Source organism: Acartia tonsa, chromosome 14 (assembly GCF_053477335.1).
Source record: "Acartia tonsa isolate MP-2025a chromosome 14, ASM5347733v1, whole genome shotgun sequence".
Classification (NCBI taxonomy): Eukaryota; Metazoa; Arthropoda; class Copepoda; order Calanoida; family Acartiidae; genus Acartia; species Acartia tonsa.
The window spans coordinates 13,886,496-13,913,341 of NC_137273.1; the positions used below are offsets into that span (position 1 = coordinate 13,886,496).

At 32.9% G+C, this 26,846-nt stretch overlaps 1 protein-coding gene across 1 annotated transcript in view; it reads right to left on the minus strand.

Moving 5' to 3' along the window:
- Positions 1 to 7,583, minus strand: part of LOC145305201 (cytosolic carboxypeptidase 6-like) — a 119,118-nt gene extending 111,535 nt beyond the window's left edge. Inside the window, exons 1-2 of the mRNA XM_080146762.1 lie at positions 7,542 to 7,583; positions 6,886 to 6,931 (exon numbers count right to left, since the gene is read on the minus strand). Of these exons, the coding sequence (XP_080002888.1) occupies positions 6,886 to 6,931; positions 7,542 to 7,577 (82 nt within the window). The 5' untranslated portion in view covers positions 7,578 to 7,583. The remainder of the gene's footprint in view (positions 1 to 6,885; positions 6,932 to 7,541) is intronic.
- Between the last annotated feature and the right edge of the window lie 19,263 nt (positions 7,584 to 26,846).

The window sequence follows — 26,846 nt, forward strand, 5'->3', positions numbered from 1 at the left end:
TGCCATGTTCACCGAAATATATTTTGAAATAAATCTATAAATAAAAGACTATTGTTTCACTTTAGTTAATTTATCATAACTTTTTACTGTTTAAACATTTCAGTAATAGTTGTTTATCCCATTGTATTAGCTTTCTGCGTATTTTAAAGATTATTAGTATGCCTCAAAATTAATTAATTAAATATTAATGTTAGCTACTTACTATATCTATCAGAAATGTATGTTACAGAGTGACAAGTAAGAGTGTTAACCTTTCATTTTACTTACAATAGAACAAAAACATAAATTCCCCTACAGCCCTTTTACTTGTTGATATTCAATTATACAAAGTGTTATGATTATATTTTTTAGTATTTTTATATTTTGTAGAAGTTTTATTTTCTGTGATTTTTATTAGCGAAGCTTCTCTGTAGTTGAAATGTCTGCCCGTCTGTCCATCTGTCTGTCAAACATGGTAAGTGAGAAACGTGATTTTTTCGGCTCCTATACAAGATACACCGTTGAAACTTTTTTTCAACATTCACATCATTGAGGAGCTTAATTTACTTTAAAACACGGGTAATAATTGACAAATAAAATATTTACATAGTAACAAGAACAATCTACTGTAATGTGAAAACACCTCTATAGTGAATTAAAATTAGAGTCAGATCTTCAAAACAAATTACCCTTTTTGTATTTTCTTGAAACATATAGCAACAATTGCATTATGAAACTATGTCCATAAAACCATGCATTTTGCCTCAATATTAATAATTTATTTGATGATAAATTGAAAACAAAATGTTTTTCCTATGAATTAAAAAAAATTAAATAATTGCAAGTGTTTCTTATATTATGATTTAGATTTTTGTAAACTAATTAGTAAATGAAATTAAGGATTAGACTTCTCTAGCTGGACAACAACCCACAGCTCCCCCCCCCCCCACCACCCTAATAAGCCTCCCCCCCCTCCCCCCTCCAATCCCCTCTCAGTAAGGGGGGAACAACTTGGATTTTTCTCATTTATTGAATTTAGCCTCACTTAGTTTGAGGTAACCAAGCCAAACAGTTGGGATCGCGATATTAGGCTGTACTATGAAAAACCTTATCTTAATGCATAATCTTTTTTTTTGGGGGGGGGGGGGGGTTGGGGGGTTGGAACTTATTTTCAAATGGGATTTCTGTTCGGAGGAAGGAGATAACCTCCCCCAAATAGTTATATACTAACCCTGGATCTACAAGAAGCTGGACTTAAAGGGAAAACCATAAAGGTCTAGTTGTTAGCGAGATCTTCAGGTACAGATACAAAAAAAGTTTAAAAGTTTGGAGATTTCAACCAAACTAGCAGTGTCCAAAGTTTTCATATTTTGTTAAATATAAGAAGGAGGGTACAACAATTTACAATCCCTTAAAATAAAGAATGCAAATGTTTCAACATAACAGTTTTTAGTTTCCCGCTCCCAACTGCTAAACTTTCCCTGCATAAATTACCCCCCTCCCCCCTTCTCTTCTAACCAAAATTTCTATTTTAATCAAGCCTCTCCCCCCCCCCCCCTCCTTTGATATTTTTTCTTAGTTTTTCCTTTCCCAATTAAAAAGTACGGGTAGATACTGCTAGTCTGAAGGGAGTAGTCAAATGAGTTTAAATCTACAACTCCATTTCAAATAATTATTCTTAGCTACTAAAAACAGAATTTTACTAATAAGATTAAAATGGATAATAAATCTATTTTAATGACTTACTATACCTAACTTTTATACTTGACTAAACATTACAAATATCCTTATAATAAAGTAACAGAATGTCTGTTTGTCTTTGTGTGTTTGTACCTAAGGATCTCGCTAACTGCTATGTAACTAGAGGACTCTTGGGGCGTAGTCGATAGTTGTATGATAAACTAATATCAATAGAGAATTGCTGTGCTCGCCACTGATAATAATTACCAATCTTTCTAGCCGTTTACGAGACCTTTCTGGACATACCCACTTGAGAAAATCAGACATCGTGTTACTTTTAAATGATTGTATGAATTATAAACCGGCCCTGTAATCTAATCTATAAATGACGGAAATGTTAATATTATAGAGTGAAGGAAAAACATTTTTAGTAGCGAAGTTGCTCTATAATTTCAAATGTACGTCCGTCTGTCCGTAAGAGACAAGGTGGGGAAAACACGATTTTCTCGGCTCCTATAAAAGATAGAAGGCTAAAACTTGATATATATGCTTGTGGGCAGCTTTCTAGACACTTTTATTTTTCACAACTCATTTTCTTGGCTCATGTAAAAGATAAAAGGCTGAAACTTCTTGTCACAATTCCCATTAATATGGAGCATAATTAAGTATAAAATGCAGCGGTTGGACTTATGTTTTTACTTATGTCGACTATATATATATGCTTTCATTAAGAGTGATCAAGACTGACATAGTAACGATATATCGACAGTCTAAAAACACCAGGCAGGAAGTGGACACTAGGCTGTTTATTACACTAGTACCCAAAGTTTTATAATAATGTTTTCTTATTTATGTTATAACAACGTTTTGTAGCTCGTTGGCATAAAAATATTGCGGACTTTTATTAAATTTTTAACTAAGTTAAGTGTCCAAACGTTTCAGCCACTAATTGTAATCTACAGAAGGTATAATTTGGTGTATCATCATTAGTGATGTACATCAATTTATTGGCCATTGTCTTATCCCTTTAGATCCTCGAATAAAATGTAAATGATACATATAGGTACTTTCTCGTATTCATTTGAATCCGGTGGATAGGAACCGGTTCTCATGAATACGAAAAAACTATGTCTAGCATCGTATTATATCCAGTTTTCTACGAATATAGAAATGTACAATCATAAGATTAAAACTAGTTTTTTTAGCCCGTGCCTTCGGCACTACGGGGCTAAAAAAACTAGTTTTAATCTTATAATTGTACATTCTATATCCGCGGAAAGCCGTTTATAATACGATACGAGAAATAACTATTTTAGACTTTTTTTTAATTCGCTTTTGTAATTTTACTATAATATAAAGTAATACGATCTTAAGTTTGAAGGAGCCCGGATGGTTTCAGTCTATTTCCTTTAAATCTAACTCGTAGAATGGTTTTGAGCTATTTTTCGACTCCTGTCCATCTCTTCCTTTACAATTGCTGGGCTCCTAGATGCTAGAAGGGCATCTGCTAGTGTTCTATATTAGTTTGTTATGGCAGTGCGACTTATAAACAAAATCATCATTGTTATTCCTTTTATTTATAATTTTATTTCGGCTTGGATTAATATATTTTAATACAAACCAATTCCGCACTTTACAATCTTAGCTCTATGCATATATTTTCTGGGGAGGGAGGAGACATTGGACTGTAAATTACACGTCATCTTAATCGTTGGCCTAAAAACTTTGGCTACTTCCATATACGTCCAAGGGGGGGGGGGGTAAAGTGGGGATTACCCCCCCCCCCCCAAACGATTTTTTTCACCCGGGGGTAAATTTTTTTTTTTTTGGGAGGGGGGTAAACAAAATTTACCCCTGCCAACAGATTTCAGATTTCATCATTGGGAATGTTGTTATTCTATCATCCATTGTCTTATCCCTTAAGATATTTTAATAAATACGGCTACTCTGTAGTCAATGATTTTTATTTATAGAATATATTACCCCTATAAAATTGAATAAAAATCTAATCTTAAAATTTGGCTTTTGTAAGTTGTGATTAGAAATATTACACAATGCCCCATGGGGGTAAGGGGGGGGGGTTAATAATGTATAAAATGTTTAATGGCTACAACTACTTTTATTAGTTAGCATTATAGTACTTACATAAGACTTCAGTTATTTGTCAACTCTCATTTTTCATATTACGAGGTTGGGGGGGGGGGGGGAAGATCCTTATAACTTAAGAGGGGGCTTATTTCACCCCTCCTACTATCTTGGAAACCGTAAAAGATAACAAACTTAAAAGCAAAGTAAGAACATTGTTATTAGTGGTAAATTTGTTTATTGTTATTGGGGATGTCATTAATTTATCGTCTATTGTCTTATCGCTCAAAATCCTAGAGGATGATCAATATAGCGCTTTTAACTATCATTATTAAAAGTATTACTCATTAAATTTTGGTAGTATCGTATGATAAACTACAACATAATACCTAAATGGATATAGAAAATACGTGGATATCATGAAAGGAGAAAATTTTTCGTCAATTTAGGTTGCTAATATGGAACTTTTTATTGGTCAGTTCATTCATCCAGAAGGAGGGGAGGTGATCGAATAAAGTTGGGTCGATGGGTGGGGTGGGGGGGGTATCGTAATTTTACCCTACTGCAACTTTCATTTGATCAGAGATTGAGAACATGAAAATCTGGTGTAACATCCAAGTATTATTATATCCATTAATACCTACAACCCTCGAGAGGGAAATAAAAGTTTTGTTTCTTTATGTTTTATTTACAGATAACATTGCTTATACAATAATAGTTTTAATGAGGGCTTTATTCGGGGAGGGAGGGGACATTGGGATGTTTATTACACTAGTCCTCAAAATTTTATAACAATGTTTCTTATTCGTTGGCTTAACAACTTTAGGACTGTTACCAATAGAAGGGGTAATTTTAAGTATCATCATTGGGAATGTACATTAATTTATCGGTAGTTTTCTTATCCCTTTAGATCCCTGGCTGTATTGCATGGAAACAGAGGGTGTTGTGGAAAGAAAAGGATTATAAACTTTGTAAATGATTCCTTAAATAATTAGGCAAAATCTAGAAGTTTGTGTTTACAAATGTTCGTTTGGTAGTTTGTTCTGTTAAGCTTCGCCTTCCTAGATGATGTCACCCTTGTTTATTTTTATTCTACACGGTAAACTAATTTGGTAATAGTTATTTCTCGCATCGTATTATAAACGGCTTTCCGCGGATATAGAATGTACAATTATAAGATTTATTTTTTAGCCCCGAGGTGCCGAAAGCATGGGCTAAAAAACTGGTTTTCGTAGAAAGCTGGATATAATACGATGATAGACATAGTTTTTTTTCGTATGAATGAGAACCGGTTCCTATCCACCGAATTCAAATGAATACGAGAAAGTAATTTTTCTCGTTTCCACAAAGCTTAGGAAACAATAAAGGATGACAAAATCCATAAGTAGCGAATCATATATTAGAGGATATTTTGAAAGAAACTAAAAGGGTAGTTATTATTTTACCTGGAAATTAATTTTCATACTCTTACCATATTTAAAAATTAGGATAAAGATACCTATTCTTTCATATATAGTCACAAAAATCCTTTAGAACGACGGACACCCGTCTATCATGGAGCTGAGAAAATAACGTTTCAGACAGACAGACGGACGGGCATTTCAAATTATAGAGTAGCTTTCCTACTTGAAATCAGACAGGACCCCTTTACCTTGAGATTTGATATCAAACAAAATCAAAAGTAATTTTCAGATTAAAATGAAATTAAAAGTTTGTTTTGACGCAATAGTTTTGTCTTGGCGTTCATTCATTTTAACCAAAGAAAGAAAGAAAGATATGAGATAGTTTACTATAATTGAATCTTCCTCCAAAACGAATGTCTGTCATTGGAAGATGAATATTGTTGGTTTTAAGAATTAAATATTTTTTCTACTTTCCCTGTAAAAATTGTAATAAAGTTAGAGTTATGTTATTTGCAAATGGAGGAAGATTATTTCATCGACCATTTTCATATCCCTCCTGCATTCCTCATTTTTGTTCTAAATGCAGAACAGATATAGTATAGATGTATATACAGACAACTACCTCACTTCCTTTTTCAAAGACATCTTTCGTCTGCTTCTAAGTTATTGGCTGTGTTAATATCAGCGACACCATTGGTTGATTTTCAATGACCCAATAGAAAGGTTGCACAAGGTGGTTGCGATGGGGAGATACAGTTATTTAACCCTTTCTCCCTCTAGTGTTTTACTCTAATAAATGCAGGGAGGGAGGAGCCAATCGATTATAAATTGCATTAGCTTATTCGTTGGCTTTACGGCTTTAAGTACTTTAAATTATTCTTGATTAAAAAGTTGGAAACGTCTGACAAATAATTCACAGGATTAGACTATGACTTCATCCTAACATAATGACAAACAAAGGCGGAAGTAGACTGGGCTAAAATTCCGTAAATGTGTGAGTTTTAAGAATTTAAAATAGTATAACTTTAAATTTGGCATGGCAGTTGCTTTAATGGGGTATAAAGTGAAAATAGAACAACCAAATTTAAGAGTTCTACTCCTATTTTAAAGTCTTAAAACTCACACCCTTACGGAATTTTAGCACAACCTACCTCCCCCTTTTTTTACAGGATGGATGGTAATGGTTTTTATGTGTGTATGTTAGAACTCTGTCTGAGTGAGTAGCTAAAATGGGATCGTTGATTAAACTTTACTTTTCAAAGTCAATTTATAATTGCTTTTTCCAGTGTATAGCTTCGGAACCGATTAATATCCGGTGGATTAGAACTGGTTCTCAGCAATACTGAAAAATTATGTATAGCATCGTATTACAGAAATTTTCCACGAATATCAGAATAAAGTTCATAAGATTGATACCAATTTTGATTAATCATACAATTTTTAATTCTAATATCCACGGAAAGCTGTCTGTAATACGATGCGATAAATAACTATTTTCCTTCTCTCAATATTACTATTTACTATGACTTGAAAGGTGTTTTAAATTAAAAATGCATCATAACCATAATATTTAATTTGTATCTATTGCATATTTTGCGGAGTTGTTTTAGACTATTTGATTTTTAGATTTGAGTCTTGGGATGGTTTTTGACTATTTTTATACCCTTCCTTTAAGTATAGAGCTCCTAGATGCTAGGTGTGAAGCCGCTAGTACTTTATAGCATAGAATAATTCCTACCTCCAACCCACACGTTGCACTGATAGGTCGCTTTCACTGCAATGCCCTAAACAACAAAAATATTATTAGCCGGGGACAAGACAATTGATGTAAAATTCCCAATGATGATACACAAATTACCCCTTCAGTAGAATACAATAAATGGTTGAAACGTTTGGAAACCAACCATTCAAAATTGAATACTAGTCCCCAAAGTTATTGAGCCTATGTATAAGAAAAAAATATCATCAAACTTTGGGGACTATTAAAATATAATGCCCAATATCCGCTCCCTCCCTAGCGCAGCTACTCTTGTATTAGGATATTTCTGTACGTTCATCATCAACCACACTATTTACACATCTTTACATGTTTAATTTTCAAGTTTTTTGACATTAACATTTTTCTACATGTTTAAAATATCCTATTATATTGATTTTGAAACTCCTAGGAAGACTAAGCAAAATTTTAAAAGTAAACCATCTCTTTAATTAAATCATAATATGTGTAAGTATGTCCTTGAATCCAGTATTTAAGCAATTTTGAGACGTTATGACATTAAACTGTGGTTTAAGATTTCAGATCAAAATCTTTAAGCGTTAACGTGCGTTTGTCTGTATGACTCATTGCTTCGCTTTTGTGGATGTTGTCATCATTGGTTGAAAAGATTATAATACCTTTATATTTACAGATCTGCATACATTGTTGGACATTTTATTAAGTCTGAAAATAATGATAATAAATTAGAATTTAATAAAAAGTCCCAATTAGTTTTTCCCTATTGACATATATTAAGCTTCTTTGTAAAGAAAAAAAAACTGCATAGGACAAAAATAAGGATTTTTTGGGAAAAACCTTATCGGCCTATCTATTATCTAATTATTTTAAGCAAGAATACTCGTTGAAAATAATCACCCAACCTTTTCTGCAAAAAATTATTTTATTTTGAATTCTGGAATTTTTTACCCGTATACCATTATGTTATTTAAAATAGCGCAACTATTCTATGAGTAGGGTATATCAAATACGAAGTTACAATAAAAGTCTAAATACATTACGTTTTAAAAGCTTTTCTATGTACATTGTAACTAGATGATTTCTGTATTAATTAGGTACAATCTATAATGCGTAGCAATAATTTTGAACAAAATATATTTTTTTGGTATAAAATGGTAATTATCCAATTCACTACATTTTAAGATAATAATTGCTGGGAAGATTAGGCACGACGTAATAAGCTAAGGTACCTAATTCATCATTCTGTATTTCTGTAATTTTAAGATATATTTAAATTTAATTCACACTTCTAAGATAATGTTAGAAATTAAATTTTTAAAGCTCTTTTGACAGTCTCTGTTAAGCTTCGCTATAATAGATGTTGACATCCTTGTTCATATTTGTTGACTAGAATTAAAAGTACACAACAAACCCGCTTTCAAGGACAAAAGAAAAGTAAAAAAAATGTGATAAGAGAAAATGTGAAATTCTATTGAAGAATAAGTTTAAAACCTAGAGTAGATTATCAAACTTTCACACATAGCGAACACACTAGAGGTAAGATATTTAAGGGGCAATATATCCATATTTCCTATTAGCCCTAGTTTTCAAAATGGTAATTAAGATGGATACTCTATTAGTAGTTTTTAACCAGAGTAGATTATCAAACTTTCACACATAGCGAACACACTATATGTACAATAATTGAAGGGGCAAAATAATCCTTATATCTGAAAGCTTATTAGCCCTAGTTTTCAAAATGGTAATTAAGGTGGATACTTTATTAGTAGTTTTTACCAAGAGTAGAATATCAAACTTTCACACATAGCAAACACACTATAGGTAAAATAATTAAATGGAAAACGATTTGTATCTCTCAAAGCATATTAGGCCTAGTTTTCAAAATGGTAATTAAGATGAATACTCTATTAGTAATTTTAACCAGAGTAGATTATCCAACTTTCACACATAACAAACACACTATACTTAAAATAATTTAAAAGATTTAAATCTTCGAAAGCTTATTGTATAAAAATTTCAAAATGGTAATTAAGATTAATATCCCATTGATAGTTTTTATCCAGAGTAGATTATCATCCTTTAGGTAAGATGTATGTGGGATAACTCTCCTTTATCACCTCCTCCTTTCTTGGATGTCCTTGTAAAATCTATTCAATTTATTTGTTATATTACTAAACGTCTCCTTCAACGTAAACCATTAAGGAAAATGTAATATCTCTTTGTTTGAGACTCTCTCTCTAGGCTGAATAAGGATAAACTTTATAAAAACACTCACATTTCATATAACCGCTGTGGGAATTAACTTTCCAAAATGATTATAAATAAGGTCAAACTTTTAATCACTCAATTGATATGGTAAACTAGGATTATAAAGCGACTTAAATACTCAAAATGCACTGCTAAACGTTTAAATCAACCCCTTAGTCAGTTTCAAAAACTGGTCACAGACTTATGTAAAGTTATAAAATTAGCGGTAGTAACGGCTACACCCATGGATGGTGTTGGTTATGTTTTTATGATTTTATCTAATTGCCAAAAATATCTGCAACGCAGTGTATTTTTGGCAATTTCTTTAGGGAGGATGATGGTACTCTCCCCCAAAATAGTTCAGCGGTTAGCAATATACTTTGGTACAGACAAACAGACAGACATACATCATGTTACTTTATTTTAAAATCATTATGCAAATATCAAGTTTAGCTAGCGTTGCATTTTCGGTATTTTAGTCACTTGAAAATCCTAGTTTGGTGTTTTCTTCGAGTGCTTAAAAGATTCACTTTATTTCAAATAATTTTGTAACTTTCACTCAATTCCATAATTGGTCAATTTGTTAATTTGTTTAAGCAGACAAGTATGACAACATTAAAAAAAAGCGTAACTCATCAAATCAAACGGTCAGACAAACAAACATTTACAAATATAGAGCAACAATAAATTTTAGTACTGAAATAAAGGATACTTTGTATGGACATACTTTCATTTTATGACTTGTTTATAAAGATGTTTTTATGCATAAACTTTATAAAATGTACCTGACTGTTACATGAATCATCATACAAAGTTTGAAAAAGATAGAACAATTTAAAAAGATCTTCTTTATTGTTTCGAAATATTTTAGGTTGAAAATATAAATGTAAGAATAAAATTTAAGCCACAATGAAAATGTGATTTAAAATGCACAAGCTAAGCCATTGTAAACCCTTTTAATATAAATCTTTCAAGAATAAAGATATACTATCATCCTAATAATAAAGTAACATGATGTATGTCTTTCTGTCTGCACAGAGGGATCTCACTAATTGCTAAACTAATATGGTTCTCTATTACAGAGTAGTTTCTCATAGGTCCTGGTAAGGTTTATAACTATTTTGGGGAAGGGTAAAACCACCCTCCCAAAAAAATCGCCCCCAACAAAGGCCTTTGGAGGATTAGCCGCTAATCTATAATACAAAGTAGAATGATGTCTGACTGTCTATCTGTCCGTCTGTTTATCCGTCTGTCTGTCTGTCGGAAGATTAAGATCTCTGTAACTACTGAACCGATTGGACCCTAGAGGCTAGAGGCGAAGCCGCTAGTTACTTATATAAAGTAGGAAAGTTTAAACAATATTTACAACAATCAATGATTCTTAGAACAATTAGGCACATTGGTACAAGAAAATTATTTCTAGGAGGGCTTTAAAACCGCATGATATCTGCTGGATATGTACAGGTTCTGAGCCATACTGAAAAAACATGTATTGTATTGAATTATTGAAATTTTCTACCAATAATGAAATAAAAAAAATTGGTATAGTCACTTACCCTTAAAAGGACTCTCCACAGAAAAATCAACTTTGGATTTTTGAAAATCTAACCTGAAACTATTATTCTCTGTTCAATTTTAGGCATTTTTTGTTTTTGTGGCATCGCGATCGAAGCCCTTTGAAAATTTTGTCCGCCGCCTATTTGTACTGCCGCTATAACAATATATACTACACTTTCCTCCACTCAATATATGTTTGCCGCTAAAGAACATTTGCTCCATTGCAACCGGCCGCTCTACGATTTATCCTCTTCCTTGACTGGACAATCCTGCCGCCTCCATTTTGTGTTCGCCTCCGCCAAATATAATCATCTTTTGCCGCAGTTGCCGCATTCATCGCCCTTCTCCGCCGCTACTCCGCTATACATTGCGTACGTGGCTTTACACAACACCCCCAGCCTCCATTTTATTTCTGAACAAGGGAGAGGGGAGCATGTATTAAAAAGCGATGAATATCGGAGTAGCGGCGGAGAAGGGCGATGAATGCGGCAACGGCGGCAAAAATAGAAGCTAAAAATCACTAAAGCAGCACAAATTAAATGGCGGGAGGATTCACTTAAAGGAGGTAAAAAATTTCAAAGGGCTTCGATCGCGATGCCACAAAAACAAAAAATGCCTAAAATTGAACAGAGAATAATAATTTCAGGTTAGATTTTCAAAAATCCAAAGTTGATTTTTCTGTGGAGAGTCCTTTTAAGGGGCATTTCTTAGTATTTTCACAGTAGCTTTTCTCCTACCTGTAGCCCCTTTAAATAAAGCGAGTTTTTGGGGACTGAATGAAAATTTCCTAAGATCCTCAATACCTAAATCCCAGTAAACCCTTTCCTGTCCTAAACAGAGTACAGGGAGTGGGGGACATGGGACTACAAATTATACCGGAATCCAAGACTCGCTTAAAAACTTACTTTTTTAGTATACTAGCGGCTTTGCCCCTAGTCTCTAGGTTTTTGCCCCAAGAGGTTTGATGAACCTAATATTTCCCACCCCCCAAGAAAACAGTTCTAAACCTTCCTAGAACCTATGAGAAGCTACCCTGTAAAGGAGAACCCGGTCGGTTCAGTGGTGAGCGAGATCCTTCGGTACAAACAGACTAACAGACATCGTTCTACTTTGTAATATAGATTGATTGGTTGGTTCAAATTCCACTAAAAATCTTAATCAATAGAAGATGTAAATATATTTATCATCATTGGGGTTTTGTTAATCAATTTATCTCCAGTGTCTTACCCCTTAATATCCCTGACCAGCCCACCACAAATTATCTCCAGTGTCTTACCCCTTAATATTCCTGACCAGCACAACCATAATTTATCTCCAGTATCTTATCCCTTAATATCCCTGACCAGCCCACCACAAATTATCTCCAGTGTCTTACCCCTTAATATTCCTGACCAGCCCACCATAATTTATCTCCAGTGTCTTATCCCTTAATATCCCTGACCAGCCCAGCACAATTTATCTCCAGTGTCTTATCCCTTAATATCCCTGACCAGCCCACCATAATTTATCTCCAGTGTCTTATTCCTTAATATCCCTGACCAGCCCAGCACAATTTATCTCCAGTGTCTTATCCCTTAAAATCCCTGACCAGCCCACCATAATTTATCTCCAGTGTCTTATCCCTTAATATCCCTGACCAGCCCAGCACAATTTATCTCCAGTGTCTTATCCCTTAATATCCCTGACCAGCCCACCATAATTTATCTCCAGTGTCTTATCCCTTAATATCCTTGACCAGCCCAGCACAATTTATCTCCTGTGTCTTATCCCTTAATATCCCTGACCAGCCCTCCACAATTTATCTCCAGTGTCTTATCCCTTAATATCCCTGACCAGCCCACCATAATTTATCTCCAGTGTCTTATCCCTTAATATCCCTGACCAGCCCTCCACAATTTATCTCCAGTGTCTTATCCCTTAATATCCCTGACCAGCCCACCATAATTTATCTCCAGTGTCTTATCCCTTAATATCCCTGACCAGTTCACCACAATTTATCTCCAGTGTCTTATCCCTTAATATCCCTGACCAGAGCTTGATCTTTAAATCGTTTTTATGGTGATTTAAACCGGGGCGATTCAGAGGTGAACCATAGGTGCGTTGGTGTTAAGCCATAGCGCGCCTATAAAACATGGATTTTTAAAAGATTTTCGGCGCGGTGTTGTTAAATCGCCTGCGCACTCACTAAAATATCGATCCGCGCCAGTACAACTTTATTACTTAAGCAGTGTCAGTAAAGTATTTTATATAAAATGCCGTGTCCGTATGGTATTATATATAAAACATTAATATATAATTTATTTTAAAAATAACTATAAAAATGTTTTCACGATAGTTTTGCAATAAAATATTAAAGTAATTAAAAAAAAATATTTATTTATTAAATAAATCACCCCGATTTGGTTCGGCAATGGCACTCGGTGAGTGCCATTGCCGCGCCGGGCCCGCGCCACTGCCCGATTCAAATCGCCCATGCAAATTCGATTTAAAGATTAATATTAATAATTTGATGGTGCGCCAAATGAATCGCCCCGGTTTAAATCACCTATAAATGATTTAAAGATCGAGCTCAGTTCACCACAATTTATCTCCAGTGTCTTATCCCTTAATATCTCTGACCAGCCCACCACAATTTATCTCCAGTGTCTTATCCCTTAATATCCCTGACCAGCCCACCACAATTTATCTCCAGTGTCTTATCCCTTAATATCCCTGACCAGCCCACCACAATTTATCTCCAGTGTCTTATCCCTTAATATCCCTGACCAGCCCACCACAATTTATCTCCAGTGTCTTATCCCTTAATATCCCTGACCAGCCCACCACAATTTATCTCCAGTGTCTTATCCCTTAATATCCCTGACCAGTTCACCACAATTTATCTCCAGTGTCTTATCCCTTAATATCCCTGACCAGCCCACCACAATTTATCGCTTTAGCTCGGAGGGTTTGTCTAATATTTTATACACTCTCTACCCTATCAGGGATAAGACAATGGTTGATAAATTGATGTACACCTCAATGATAATACACAAAATTACCCCATTCTGAAGATTACAATTAGTGTTTGAAACGTTTATACACCTAACTTAATGAACAATCCAATCAAAATTCAATAATTGTCTCCAAATTAGTTAAGCCAACGAATAAAACTTTGGAGACTTGTAAAATAAACAGCCCAATATCCCCTCCCTCCCTCCCTGATTTTATACACTCTAACATAAACTATCATTGTTTTAAACATATATTCTATAGAAAAGTATTATCTCTTTAAAACCAAAGCTTATATATCCATATTTGGGTTCTGCACGTCCGTTTGTCTGCAACAGATCGCTCTTTAGGCTTCTTAGAATTGTCCTATAGATTTTAATGATGCTTCTTGTAACGAATTAGAAAACGTGACAACTCTATGATCTTTACAACAAAGTCCGATCTCCCATTTAAATAGATTAAAACCAGTCCAGATTCCTGTATGAAGCCTACCTAAATCTAAAAACTTAATCGGTTTAATGATTACCAAGATCTTAATGGACCAAAAACAATGAAGAGAGGGGTAGGTTTCTGGTAGAATCCGTAAAGGTGTGTGTTTTAAGGCTTAAAAATAGTAGTAGAACGATAACATTCACAGCTAAATATGTGTATTTCTTATTGTTAAGAACTATAGACAAAAAAAATTCAAAAGTTAACATAAATTCTTATCGTTCTACTACTTTTTTTTTACTTATAACACATAACCTTTACGGATTATACCAGGAACCTACCCTTCTCCTACTACTTTTTTTTAATAGGATTAAAAAACAAAACAATTAATGACAGTTTGATTTTAACAAAACGTTTAACGCTATCAATATTAGGGGAAGTAAAAAGCGAAGCACAAAAAAATGGACCAACGACCAAAATATTTTATAGAGCAGATTCTCAGTTGTTATGAAAAAATGAAAGAAAGAGATAGATAAATATGCACAAAATCTAACAATCACGAAACCCTTCTAAAAAAATAAGAATTTATGTCTTTTGAAGAATGACCGACAGACTGACGGACAAAATAAATAGTATACTGAATGTTTATTGGTGAAGGGAATCTTTACCAGTAATTTCAGCTATCTATCTTAAATTCCATCCGAGAAAAAAAACATAGCGTTACGGGCGGACGGACTGACGTACATACGGACGGCCAGACAAAGTGAATTATAGATTAAACAAGGGAAAGTTATTGACCTTAAGAGAAAAAATAACTTCCAACCCTTATTATTTTTACCTTGAATGTAATTTAAAATCAAACAAGGATGAAAACATCCATAATATCACTAATTCAGATAATAGAGTAAAACACTCGAGGGAGAAAGGGTCAAATAACTGTATCTCGCCATATCCTTGTGCTGACTCCGAATTGGATCATTGAAAATCAACCAATGGCGTCGAGGATATCAACACGGCCAATCGCCAGGAAACAATTTGGTAGCAGACGAAAAAGGTCATTGAAAAAGTGAGGGAGGTAGTTATATGTATATACATTTTTACTGTAGATCTGTTAATCAGACAATTAAACAAACGACCATTAACAATTTAGATTGACAGCACTAGAAAGGTCTTAACAAAATTCGGGACAAAATACTTACATTTTTATGGCATTTTTATGTGGAGATGTTTTGCTTTTTGCATTGTACTAATCGTCTTATGAATCATCATTCGAAAGCATATAAACTTATAGACTAGCTGCACATCTAAAAGACAATCTGATTATTTTGTCATTTGGAAAAATAACATTGCATGATTGGTCAAACATGGAAAAAAAACAGTGAAACAAGGATAGTTATTTCTCGTATTCATTCGAATCCGGTGGAAAGGAACCGGTTCTCATCCATACGAAAAAACTATGTCTAGCATCGTATTATATCCAGCTTGCTACGAATATAAAAATGTACAATCATAAGATTAAAACCAGTTTTTTTAGCCGGTGCCTTCGGCACCCCGGGGCTAAAAAAACTAGTTTTAATCTCATAATAGTACATTCTATATCCGCGGAAAGCCGTTTATAATACGATGCGAGAAATAACTATTCCTAAATAATATAAATCAAGAAATTTTAGTTTTTAAAGAAACAAGGGCGATTTGTTCATTAGTGGAATGGCATCAGAAATTTGTTAGAGAACAGTAAACAGTAATATGGTTTTAAAAATACATATGATATGAATGAATGAATTGTAACGAATTAATCCTTGCAAACATATGTGAAAGTCTGTCGCCTTACTTTGCTGCACCCTTTATTACACTGCTAATGGTCTTTGAGTTTTATTTAAAGCAATTTTCTTACTTATAAAAAAATCAATTTGATGTATTGAATATTGATGTTTACAGATTGACAGTAGGTCAGATTTTCGGGCAGTTGTACGGATGGACAATGACATAGAAATATCCTATTATATAAAGTAGTAAGCTTTTTTGTCTGTAGCGAGGGATCTCGTATATCTATAATACAAAGTAGCTTGATGTCTGTCCGTCCGTCTGAAGCTTAAGATCTCGGTAACCACTGAACCGATCGGATTCTACTCTTCAGGTTATATACCTATTGGTCCTGTGGTGGTTTTAAGCTATTTTCTTAGGGGGTGGGGGACACCTCTAACCCCATAAAAACAAAAAATTCTTCAACCCCCTTTTTTTTGCTAGGCATCAAGGCATCAGCCTGTAGCAGAGCCTATATTTAAAAAACAAATTCTATATAGGGGGGTTGACTTCCCCTTAACTCATAGGGCGAAGCCCCTAGAGGCTATGGGCGCTATTTTCTTGGGGGGTGGGACAACCCCAACCCCCAAAAAACAAAAAATCCTCCAACCCCCTTTTTTTTGCTAGGCATCAAGGCGTCAGCCTGTAGCAGAGCCTATTTTTTAAAAACAAATTCTATATAGGGGGGGTTGACTTCCCCTTACCTCATAGGGCGAAGCCCCTAGAGGCTAGGGGCGAAGCCGCTAGTGCTATTATAAAGTAGCCTCGCTGTTAAATAATGATAAGTATTAATTTTCGCAAAATTGCTATAAACTTTTTTGAGACACACATAAATTTCTTTTAATAAAATAGCAGTCACTTTTATTAGTAGACCTAAACAAGGATAATAGCATCCGTTAAAGGGATGGAAAAGGATGGGAACACAGTAAAAGTGTCTGACTGATTATGACGTAACAAAAAAAATTAGCCAATGAGAGGCCACTATAAATTTTACCATTGGTCAATAAAGGCCGATGATTGGCTATTTTTTTTTGTTACGTCATAATCAGTCAGACACTTTAACTGTGTTCAAAGGATGGATATCAAATTGGACAACCAATATCATTTAATTTGAAAATACTAAACACATAATACTTTAAATGAACTCACAGGCTTTAATTGTTTATAGATGTGCTTTGCTAGCACGATTAATCTTTATTGAAACTTGTGCTCGGTTTGAAATCACTGGGACGATTCTAACATGCATAAAATTACGTTAATGACGAACACTACTAAAATAATTACTCAAAAATCTTGTATAGTTTTTCAGCCACTCGAGGCTAGCAAAACTGGGTTTAATCTTATAATATTTCATTCTAATATCCACGGAAAGCTGTCTGTAATACTATTCGATAAATAACTATTAATCACTAAACGTTTGTCACACAAAAAAAACTATAAACCAATTAAATTTGAAAAATAAGGCTGCAACCCTTCGTTCAAGAAATCCAACCAATACTCACTGAAAACATAGAAATATTATTATAGTCCCAGGTTGTCCAACAAATATTTCATACAAAAGTTTGTCTGTTATCTTGAGGGCACGATGTAGGGCAATTAGGTACCATGTAATAAGCAAAGCCTGTCCGTCGGTCCGTCCAGACGTAACGAATAGCAGATAGGTAGTTATTTTAGGCACGTTATAATCTATAAAAGTTTGCATGTAGATTCCTAAAACAGTTAGGCACAATTTGGAAAACGCAGCAGCTCTATAAGCGTTACTAAAATGTTAGTATGTCTATTTTTAAGATGTTGATTTTTAGATGGAGATAAATTTGTACATAGAGTTTTTGTCATATTACTATGATTTTAAAGATATTTATTTATTGATCGATTTGGCACCATATAATAAGCGAATCATCTGTATAATCAAGTCTAGAAATACTAGTACATCCATAGCCACTACCCTCTAATTAATTACTTATTTATGTACATTTTATTTTTACTCTGTATTATTTTTAAAATGTTTTCAAGAAAATGATATTCGCAGGACACCTCTACTATTGAACTAAAATCGGAAAAATAACAACAAAGATATTATGTGGCTTTTAAAAAGCATAATGTTTTGAAATTATAAATCAAAAAGTATATTTCTATGTGCCAATATTATTCTTTCTTTTAAGGGTTGACTCTTAAACCTTAGAAATTAGCCCAAACCTTTCCAACAAGGATTCCAAACGTCAATTTCGATTGATATAAAAAAATATTTTGAACTTCTAAAAGATGAGCCATTTACATCCAGGCAGAGTGAGAGAAAGGCATATAGTGAAAGTGAAATTTAAAGTGAAATATTCAAACTGAATCTTGTTTTTTGAAGCCACACTTTGAAAGGAAAAGAATAGAACACATGGATATAGGAGAAATTAAGTGAAGCTTTATATTGGTTATAAGCTAAACATTTATTTCTGAGAATGAATAAACTATTTGGAATCTTAAGGTATTAAACAATGGACGATAATTTGTTGATATCTTCCAAAATGCTAATAAAAAATACCCGTTCTGTAAAAGTCTACATATTAAAGGTTTGAATTTTTGAAAAGGGCAAAGCCCAAAATTTGTTAAAATCGTGTAAAAATAATCTATGTGACGTAATAAAAATGAGGAAGATAATCACTCATTTTTATTACGTCAAATGGATTATTTTTGACACAATTTTAACACAATTTGGGCGTTGTCATTAAAAGTACCCAAAATTCTAATCGAAGAAATTTTGTACTTTTCCTCAAAGTTCCTATTGAGCAAAGAGCATATCCTTCCTTTAGGAGATTTTTTGTGCTCGAATAGGCAATTATAGGGAAACCCCCTAAAATTGTGTTTAAATTGACAATTTACCATTCCCTTGAGGTGTGGTAAAGTGGAAAGTCTTAATATTGGAAATATTTGAAAGACTACTCCCATCAAAACTCAAGGCATATACTGTAAATTAAGAGAGGTTTTCGCTAAAACTTTGGGTACCAGTTTATTTTAAAGTCCAAAGTCCCCTCCCATCTTGCATTAATTTGATAATCTATAATTTGTTTGTAGGGGTGTCCTGTGATTGTCAAATTATAGATTATCAAATTAATGCAAGATGGGAGGGGACTCGGACTTTAAATAAAACTGGTACCCTGTACCACTGTGAGGAAGACGATTCCCTTTAATTTGACAATCACAGGACACCCCTACAAACAAATTATAGATTATCAAATTAATGCAAGATGGGAGGGGACTCGGACTTTAAATAAAACTGGTACCCTGTACCACTGTGAGGAAGACGATTCCCTTTTCTCCCATCTCTTTTGAAGAGATTTTGTTTCCCCCTTCCCTTTTTCTTTTCCCTTTATATGACGTCTTCCTCACAGTGGGACAGATTAGGCTTCGTCTCGTAAAATAGTCCACAGAAATACTTATCTACATGATCAGGAGAGTGAATAGGGTAAAGCCAAAAGTTAATGGAAGGAAGATATCATAGATAGCTGGTAGAAACAATTTTCCAGATATGGATTTTTGAAAGATGAATGCCACGTTTTTTCAATTCGCGAAATTTAAATAGAGTATACAACTATTTATTTAATTATTTTGCTTTTATTGGTACGGCTTTCATAGAAGAAAAACAAATTATCGTCAATCCATTTTTGCTGCATATTTATTAATGCATCTTTTTAGAGCTGTATTAGACATTATACAAATGGCTAAAATAATAATTTTAAAATTTTGAATTCTTAAGTTGTATACTCTGTTGAAATCCTATCGTCTTCGTTCAATCAATCAATGTCTAAAAAATGTGAAAAACGCGGCATTTATTTTTCAAAAAACCATCTCAGGGTATACGAGAATCTCTTACAGTAGCCACGTATTCTACATCAATTCTTTAATTGACCCTTCCTATTTACGCGCCAAACTCCTGGCAAACGCGTGCAAACTGACTATTAATCCTAAAGATTTCATTACATGACAATTACATTACAATACAGCCCTTGTTAAGAAAGTTATTATACTGTGACTATATTGTAAACAATGTTTCTAGAACCCCACTGAAATAAGTGAACCAATCATAATTTTCACGGTGTACATTATCTTCCGCAATTTATTCAGGGAACTGGGACAAGACAATGGCCGATAAATTGATGTACATTCTTAATAATAATATAAAATTACTGCTTATGTAAATGAGAAGTGATTAAAACGTATAGACACTCAATTAAATGAACAAACCAATCAAATTTCAATAAAATACATTTAGTTAAGTGACAAAACTTTTCAACCACTAATTGTAATCTACAAAAGTGATAATTTTGTGTATCATCATTGGGAATTTACATCAATTTATCGACCATTGTCTTATCCCTTTAGATCACTGGTTTCTAAAAATGTGACACTTGTGTGGAAATGGATAACCACCAATTTTGCCAAGTTCTGACCAAATATCTATTTAACTGGCCCATCAATTTTCACCAAATTTTCATTTCAAATGCAATTACTTCACAAATTAAGCATTTAAACAAGGATGACAACATCTATAAAGCGAAGCTTTAAAATCAAACGAACAATCTATAATACAATGTAAAACGATGTCTGTCTGTCTGTTTATTTGTTTGTACTGAAGGATCTCGCTAACCGCTGAACCGATCGGGTTCTCCTTAACAGGTTAGCTTCTCATAAGTCCCGGGAGGGTTTATAACTATTTTGGGGGAGGGTAAAACCAATTTCCTAAGAGAAATCGCCACTAGAAAAAAATTCCCTCCCACCTCAAAAATAAAACAAGTTTTTCAAAAACTAAAATAAAAAAATTGGATGAGAGGGGGGGGGGAGAACCCCCCCTCCAAAAAAAAAATGTATAACTTTTTTTAATATCTAACTTTAAAAACTGGGTTTTGGGATTCAATTCTTTCCTCCTCAAGTGGCCCTAGAGGCCTCTAGGGGCGAAGTCGCTAGTAACTTTATAGAGTGTCAAAACTTAATATACTTTCAAAACATACTTTATTTTTAGTATTTAATGATATAATATTGTACCATGCTGTCCTATGAATCTTTATTAAAACTATTATTAAAACTTGTTGTCAAAAAAATTACAAATCAGCATGGACGTAATGGTATAAAATCGTGCCTAATTGTTATAGAAGAGAGGTAACCGTTACGGACGTACATACAGACCGACCCTAATATAGAAAAGATCTAACAATAAATTTGAGTACAACAGGTATGTAAATTTTTAAAGTTTTAAATGATGACCAAATCAAAATTAGGCTAGCGAAAACATTATGAACAAGGATTACAACATCCATAAAAGCGAAGCACTGAAACGGTAGGACAAACGGACATTAACACTTGTATAGTGTCAGAACTGAATAATCAGAATATGAATATATAAGAGTCGAAGAAAAATTAAATTTGTTGCAAAACTGCTAGATACAGGATAATGTTTATGAACACACTTACATTTTTAGGACTTGATTATAGAGATGATTCGCTTATAATGTTGTACTTTGTTGTCCTAGGAATCAGTAATTAAAAATCAGATCAATCGGATAATTTTATCTGATACAAATTTTGTTATTAAAAAAGTTAAAAATCAACATGTTTAAAATGGACGTACGGACATTCTAGTACTGATTATAGAGTTGCCACGCTTTCTAAATTGTACCTAACTATAACAGAAATCACCATGCAAAGTTTGAAATCGATAGGACAATTCTAACATGCCTAAATTAACGAAAAATTAACAAGATGTCTGTTTCTTTCTATGTTTGTCTTTTCTCAGGAACTCGCTAAACACTGAACTTTCCAGTGATGCTTCCAATAGGTCTGTTTAACCCTTCCAGAAGAAATCACCCAAATAATGCCCCTCTCAATATTGGTTTCCTCTCAATTTTTCCGTTGAAAACTGTAATTAAAAGTATATGGTTAGCTTTCTCCCCCCCCCCACCCCCTACATCCCTGAAGTGTTCCTAGATACCTTTAGAGTTGCAACTGCTAGTTTATTTTATACCTATTATAATATTAATTAGCAGCTTGACTTCAATAAAGCATGTACAAATTTCTTTGTGTTTCTTATCATTAACTAATACTATCTATTTTGCATGGTGTTAGGAATAGGGTTTAGCAAGAAAAAACATACTAACAGACAGACACTAAAATATTTATTGTAGAACATTTTTTCTAAACTAATACTCTAATATTATCTTTGAGTAAGAAATCTTTCGGCCTATTATTTTTTCATTATCACAAATGTATTGTAATTTTGTTGTGGTCAAAGTTTTTACATAATAGTATCATCTTACACTAACACCCTCCTTAAACTTATTGTTTAGTTGGGGTGTATGGGGGGAAATCAACATACTCAAAAGTCAAACAATCCACCTGTCCTAAGGTCAAAGCTTTTTAGAATGAATTGGTAAATTAGTGCATGAAATGTATCAATTAATTGGCGCACCAATTAATCATTTTAATTCAGCAGCTTTTAACTTGACATCCCTACCTTTTTTAAAAGCGAGGCTTTTCTATAATTAGGGTCGGTCCGTCCGTCCGTCCGTAACGGATAGCTTTTTCGTTAATTTAGGCATGTTAGAATTGTCCTATCGATTACAAATTTTGCATGGTGATTTCTTTAGTAGTTAGGTACGATTTAGAAAGCGTAGCAACTCTATAATCATTACCAAAATGTCCGTACGTCCATTTTAAACATGTTGATTTTTTTTACTTTTTTAACAACAAATTTTTATGTGATCTAAACATCCGATTGATCTGATTTTTGATATATTGATTCCTGGGACAACAAAGAATAATGTTATAAGCGAAGCAACTCTATAATCAAGTCCTAAATATGTAAGTATGTCCATAAACATTATCCTGTATAAAGCAATTTTTCAACAAATTTACTTACAATTTTGCTTCAACTGTTATATATTTATATTCTGATTATTCAGTTCTGACACTATATAAGTGTTCATGTCCGTTTGTCCTACCGTTTCAGTGTTTCGCTTTTATGGATGTTGTCATCCTTGTGTTTTAGTGGGTTGTATTTTGGTATGTTTAGGTGAGTGAGAGATAAGAAGATTGCACTTGCAAAAATATAATCAACTTATATGTATAAACCTTGATAATATGCAATATGTAATCAATTATAAATAAGATTGGTTCTATAATGGAATAGTAATGACAATTACCAATAATTTACTTCAGTAATAATTAGATAGATAGATATAAATACCTACAGATAAGTAGATATATATATATATATATAAGTTTATAGAAAACAAAACATAAATTATTTAACAATATTTAATAATACTAAGATTTTCAGTTAGTTAGACTGATAGGAGATTTTTGAAAAGTAACTTGGGGTTAGGTAGGGCTCAAAACTAGCCTAGAAGCACCCCAAGGCTTAAATCAAGAATAACATAGCCGAAAACCATCTCGGAACCTGTGTACAGCTTCCCAAAAACTAAAATTAACAAAGCTAATGTGAAAATACGACGAAACCCGCTACTTAGTTTTCTTTCCATAATCCCCCATATTTCAAAATCATGCCCTTCAGAGGATCAGACAATGGACAATTTTTATACAACCGTATTATGATAAATTTACTAACCATTCTAAATAAGATAAAAATGGTTGGTGAATAGTTTGGACGATCATTCAATATGAAATAAAAATCCCCAAAGTTTTAAGCTCAGAAATGAGAAATCGTGTTTTAAAACTTTGGTTACCACTCTAATTTACAAATCAATGATTTCTTCCTCCCCTGCAACGTGTGTGCTTCTTGATAACAATATGTAATATCTTATAATTTGTCATAACGTTGCGAAAATAAGATTAATAAAATAATCATTTTCATAATTTGACTAGTTATAGATTTCTTTTTTAGCAGCGAATCTAATAAGTAGGAAAAGTTCAAATATTGTTTTGCTAATTAAGAGATCGAACCTATCACCTCCCCGACGTCGAGCGGATGCACTATGTGTTGAGAGTCACGGTCATAGGTATTAAAGATTACCTTTTCTTCTTGCACGGTGATTGCCATTTTCTTAAATGAGTATCTTTTTTAAAAAGTCAAAATTATAAAAAGCTTAAGTATCCCTTTAAATAGAAAATCATTTGTAGTAAAAATGAATATCAATTTACAATTTGAATATGTTTATTTTGTGTGTGTGTGGGTATGTGTGTGTGTGTGTGTGTGTGTGTGTGTGTGTGTGGGTATATGTGTGTGTGTGTATGAAAAATGTGTTAGATATGAATGCTTTTTAAATGAATACTTCCTTTTGAAAATGTTGATGTAAATACACATTCAACAAGGATGACACAATGCAGGGTGGTCCACCTGAGGTTGGTTACAAGGGTGTATACCTCCAAATAAATTCGGTGGGCCGTAGGAAAATACTTCTCCCCCCCCCCCTAAAAAAATACCCTTAGTTTGAAATTTCAGGTAAATTTGTGACATGTCGCGCCTTAATAGGGGCTGTCCCCACTCTGTAACCGGATAAAAAAAATACTTATACGCGCTTCCCGCGCTATCCCTCCCCCCTTCCTTGGATAAGAAATAAAAGCTTGGACGTCCTTGACAACATGTATATAAACGAAGCTCAACAAGTAAGAGATTTTGTTTTTTAATTCATGACACTTATCTTTAAGAATTTTCTCTATTTTTCATAGGAATCAGCATTCCCATATAAACGACCCCTTAAATAGTGGATGTAAATATTCATTTATTTCCTCGGTATGATCATTTATATCCCTGGTATCATTTTAGAAGATTTTTGATTTTTTTTTGGAGATTTTAGAATTTTTATTAATTACTAAAAGAAAGAAAAATGATACCAGGGAAATAAATGAAATTTAAAAACCAAATTAAACCACATTTTAGCATAAATATGAGTTTTTTTTTAAATGAGAATGATATTCCTTTCCAGTTTTTTGTTTAGGAATGAATATTTTTTATATATAAAAATATATTTTATATATAAAAATATTCATTCCTCGTGAATAAATGATGACCTATTGGTCCATCATTTACTCCCTCGGGTAAAAAATATTCATGCCTATACAAAAAACTGGATAGGAATACCCCATTTCATGAATTGGATAAAGTTAAATTGACGTAAGGACTTTCTAGTAATGATTTTTAAGTTAAGCTGTATGTTTAAGAATATACCTAATTATTATATGAATCCTCGTGTTTATGTTACATTGGATGTTTATATTTGAAATATATTATAACTTGGATGTTGCAGCAGATCCACACTCTTTACCCCATTCTCTTCCATCTTACTGGATGGACGAACTGGCCGATAAATAAGGGAAATGTTAGCAAGCTAAATTAATGACAAATTTTCCCCTTTCAATAAACCCACGTACATTTTATATCCATTATATTAAATGTAGAAAAGCTGTGCTTCAAAAAATACATTTATGTAGTTTTTACAATTTTAATCATAGAATTCATACAATCTTTTTTTACATATTTCGATTATTATTTTGATTATCATTACATATTTTTATTATGAAAGTAGTTTTGGTTACATAGCGATAATATAATTTTTATGCCAAACAAAATGAAAACACATTTTAAAGTAAATCTTGTAGATGGCAATCCAAATAAATTAAAATATTAATGCCTTTTAATCTACAAAATTCGTAGTTTTATTTATCGTAATTGGGGGTAACCATTAATTTATTTTACATTATCTGGAACAAGGCTATAAAATATAACCATTTGGGAGATATTTCAACAAGCTCTAAAAACAGAAGGACGGACAAGCGAACAGTAACTCTTAACAGTGTCCGAACTTAATAAGCAGAACATTAATTTGTAAGTCTAAACAAATTAGTATATAAATTTGTTTCAAAATTGGGTGAATATAGGATGCAGTACATACTGTCATATTTTGAATTTTATTAAAAAGATAACTCGCTTAAAATATTGAACCTTGTTGTGTCAAGAAATCATAATGCCAAAAATAATATAAATAGGATAACTATTTATTTTAGGAATTGTTAGTAAAAAAGTTAAAAATCACCATGTTTTAAATGGACGTACGGACTTTCTGGTAAAGATTATACAGTTACTGCTCTTCCTAAATAGTACCTTACTGCTATGCGAACTATCATGCAAAGATTGAAATCGATTGAAAAGTTCTAACATGTCTAAATTAACGAAAAGAGTCGGAACGAACGTACGGACGGACCCACCCTAATTATAGAAGTGTATACAAAGTTTTCTAATTTTAATTAATCTAGATATAATTACAAGTTTTAGAAAATCTTAATTGATACGATTATACTAAACATAATTTAATAGTTATTTATCATATTTTCGTAATATTGTGAATGCTAGAAAGGATATTAAAATTATTTCAACAATTTTGGTCATGTGATCAAAATTTGAATTTTCCTTCTACTATTGCCCCCCCTCTGGGGGCGAAGTAGGTGGAAATTTAAATTTTTGTCACTTGACCTTAATATTGGTGAAATAATTTTAAATGACCTTTCTTGTATAAGCAATATTAATAAAATATGATACTTGGTTTTGTCTCATTCTCTATCTTTTTCTTAAATTCAAAAAAGTCTATCAAAAAATTTACATCATCTAAGGGTGAACAATAAATATCTCTGTCTATTTTTCTCTATATTTCTTCCCCCTCCCCCCTCCCTCACTTTTCTGTCTATTTCCTTCTCTCTCTCCTCCTCTTTTGTACGTTCATTTATACAATAGAGATAACCTAGAGACAGCACAAGGGAATTTTGTTTACATTATGTATCAGCTATAAATTGTTGAATATCTTAGGTTAAAGCTTTCCTTGGGTGAAATATTTGCAGAAAATATTTCTTCCATAATATAATGTGAAGCATATGACACAACATATAATAGTTATAAATAATTTAATTTCTTATAATAAAGTTGTCTTTCTAAAAATTATATC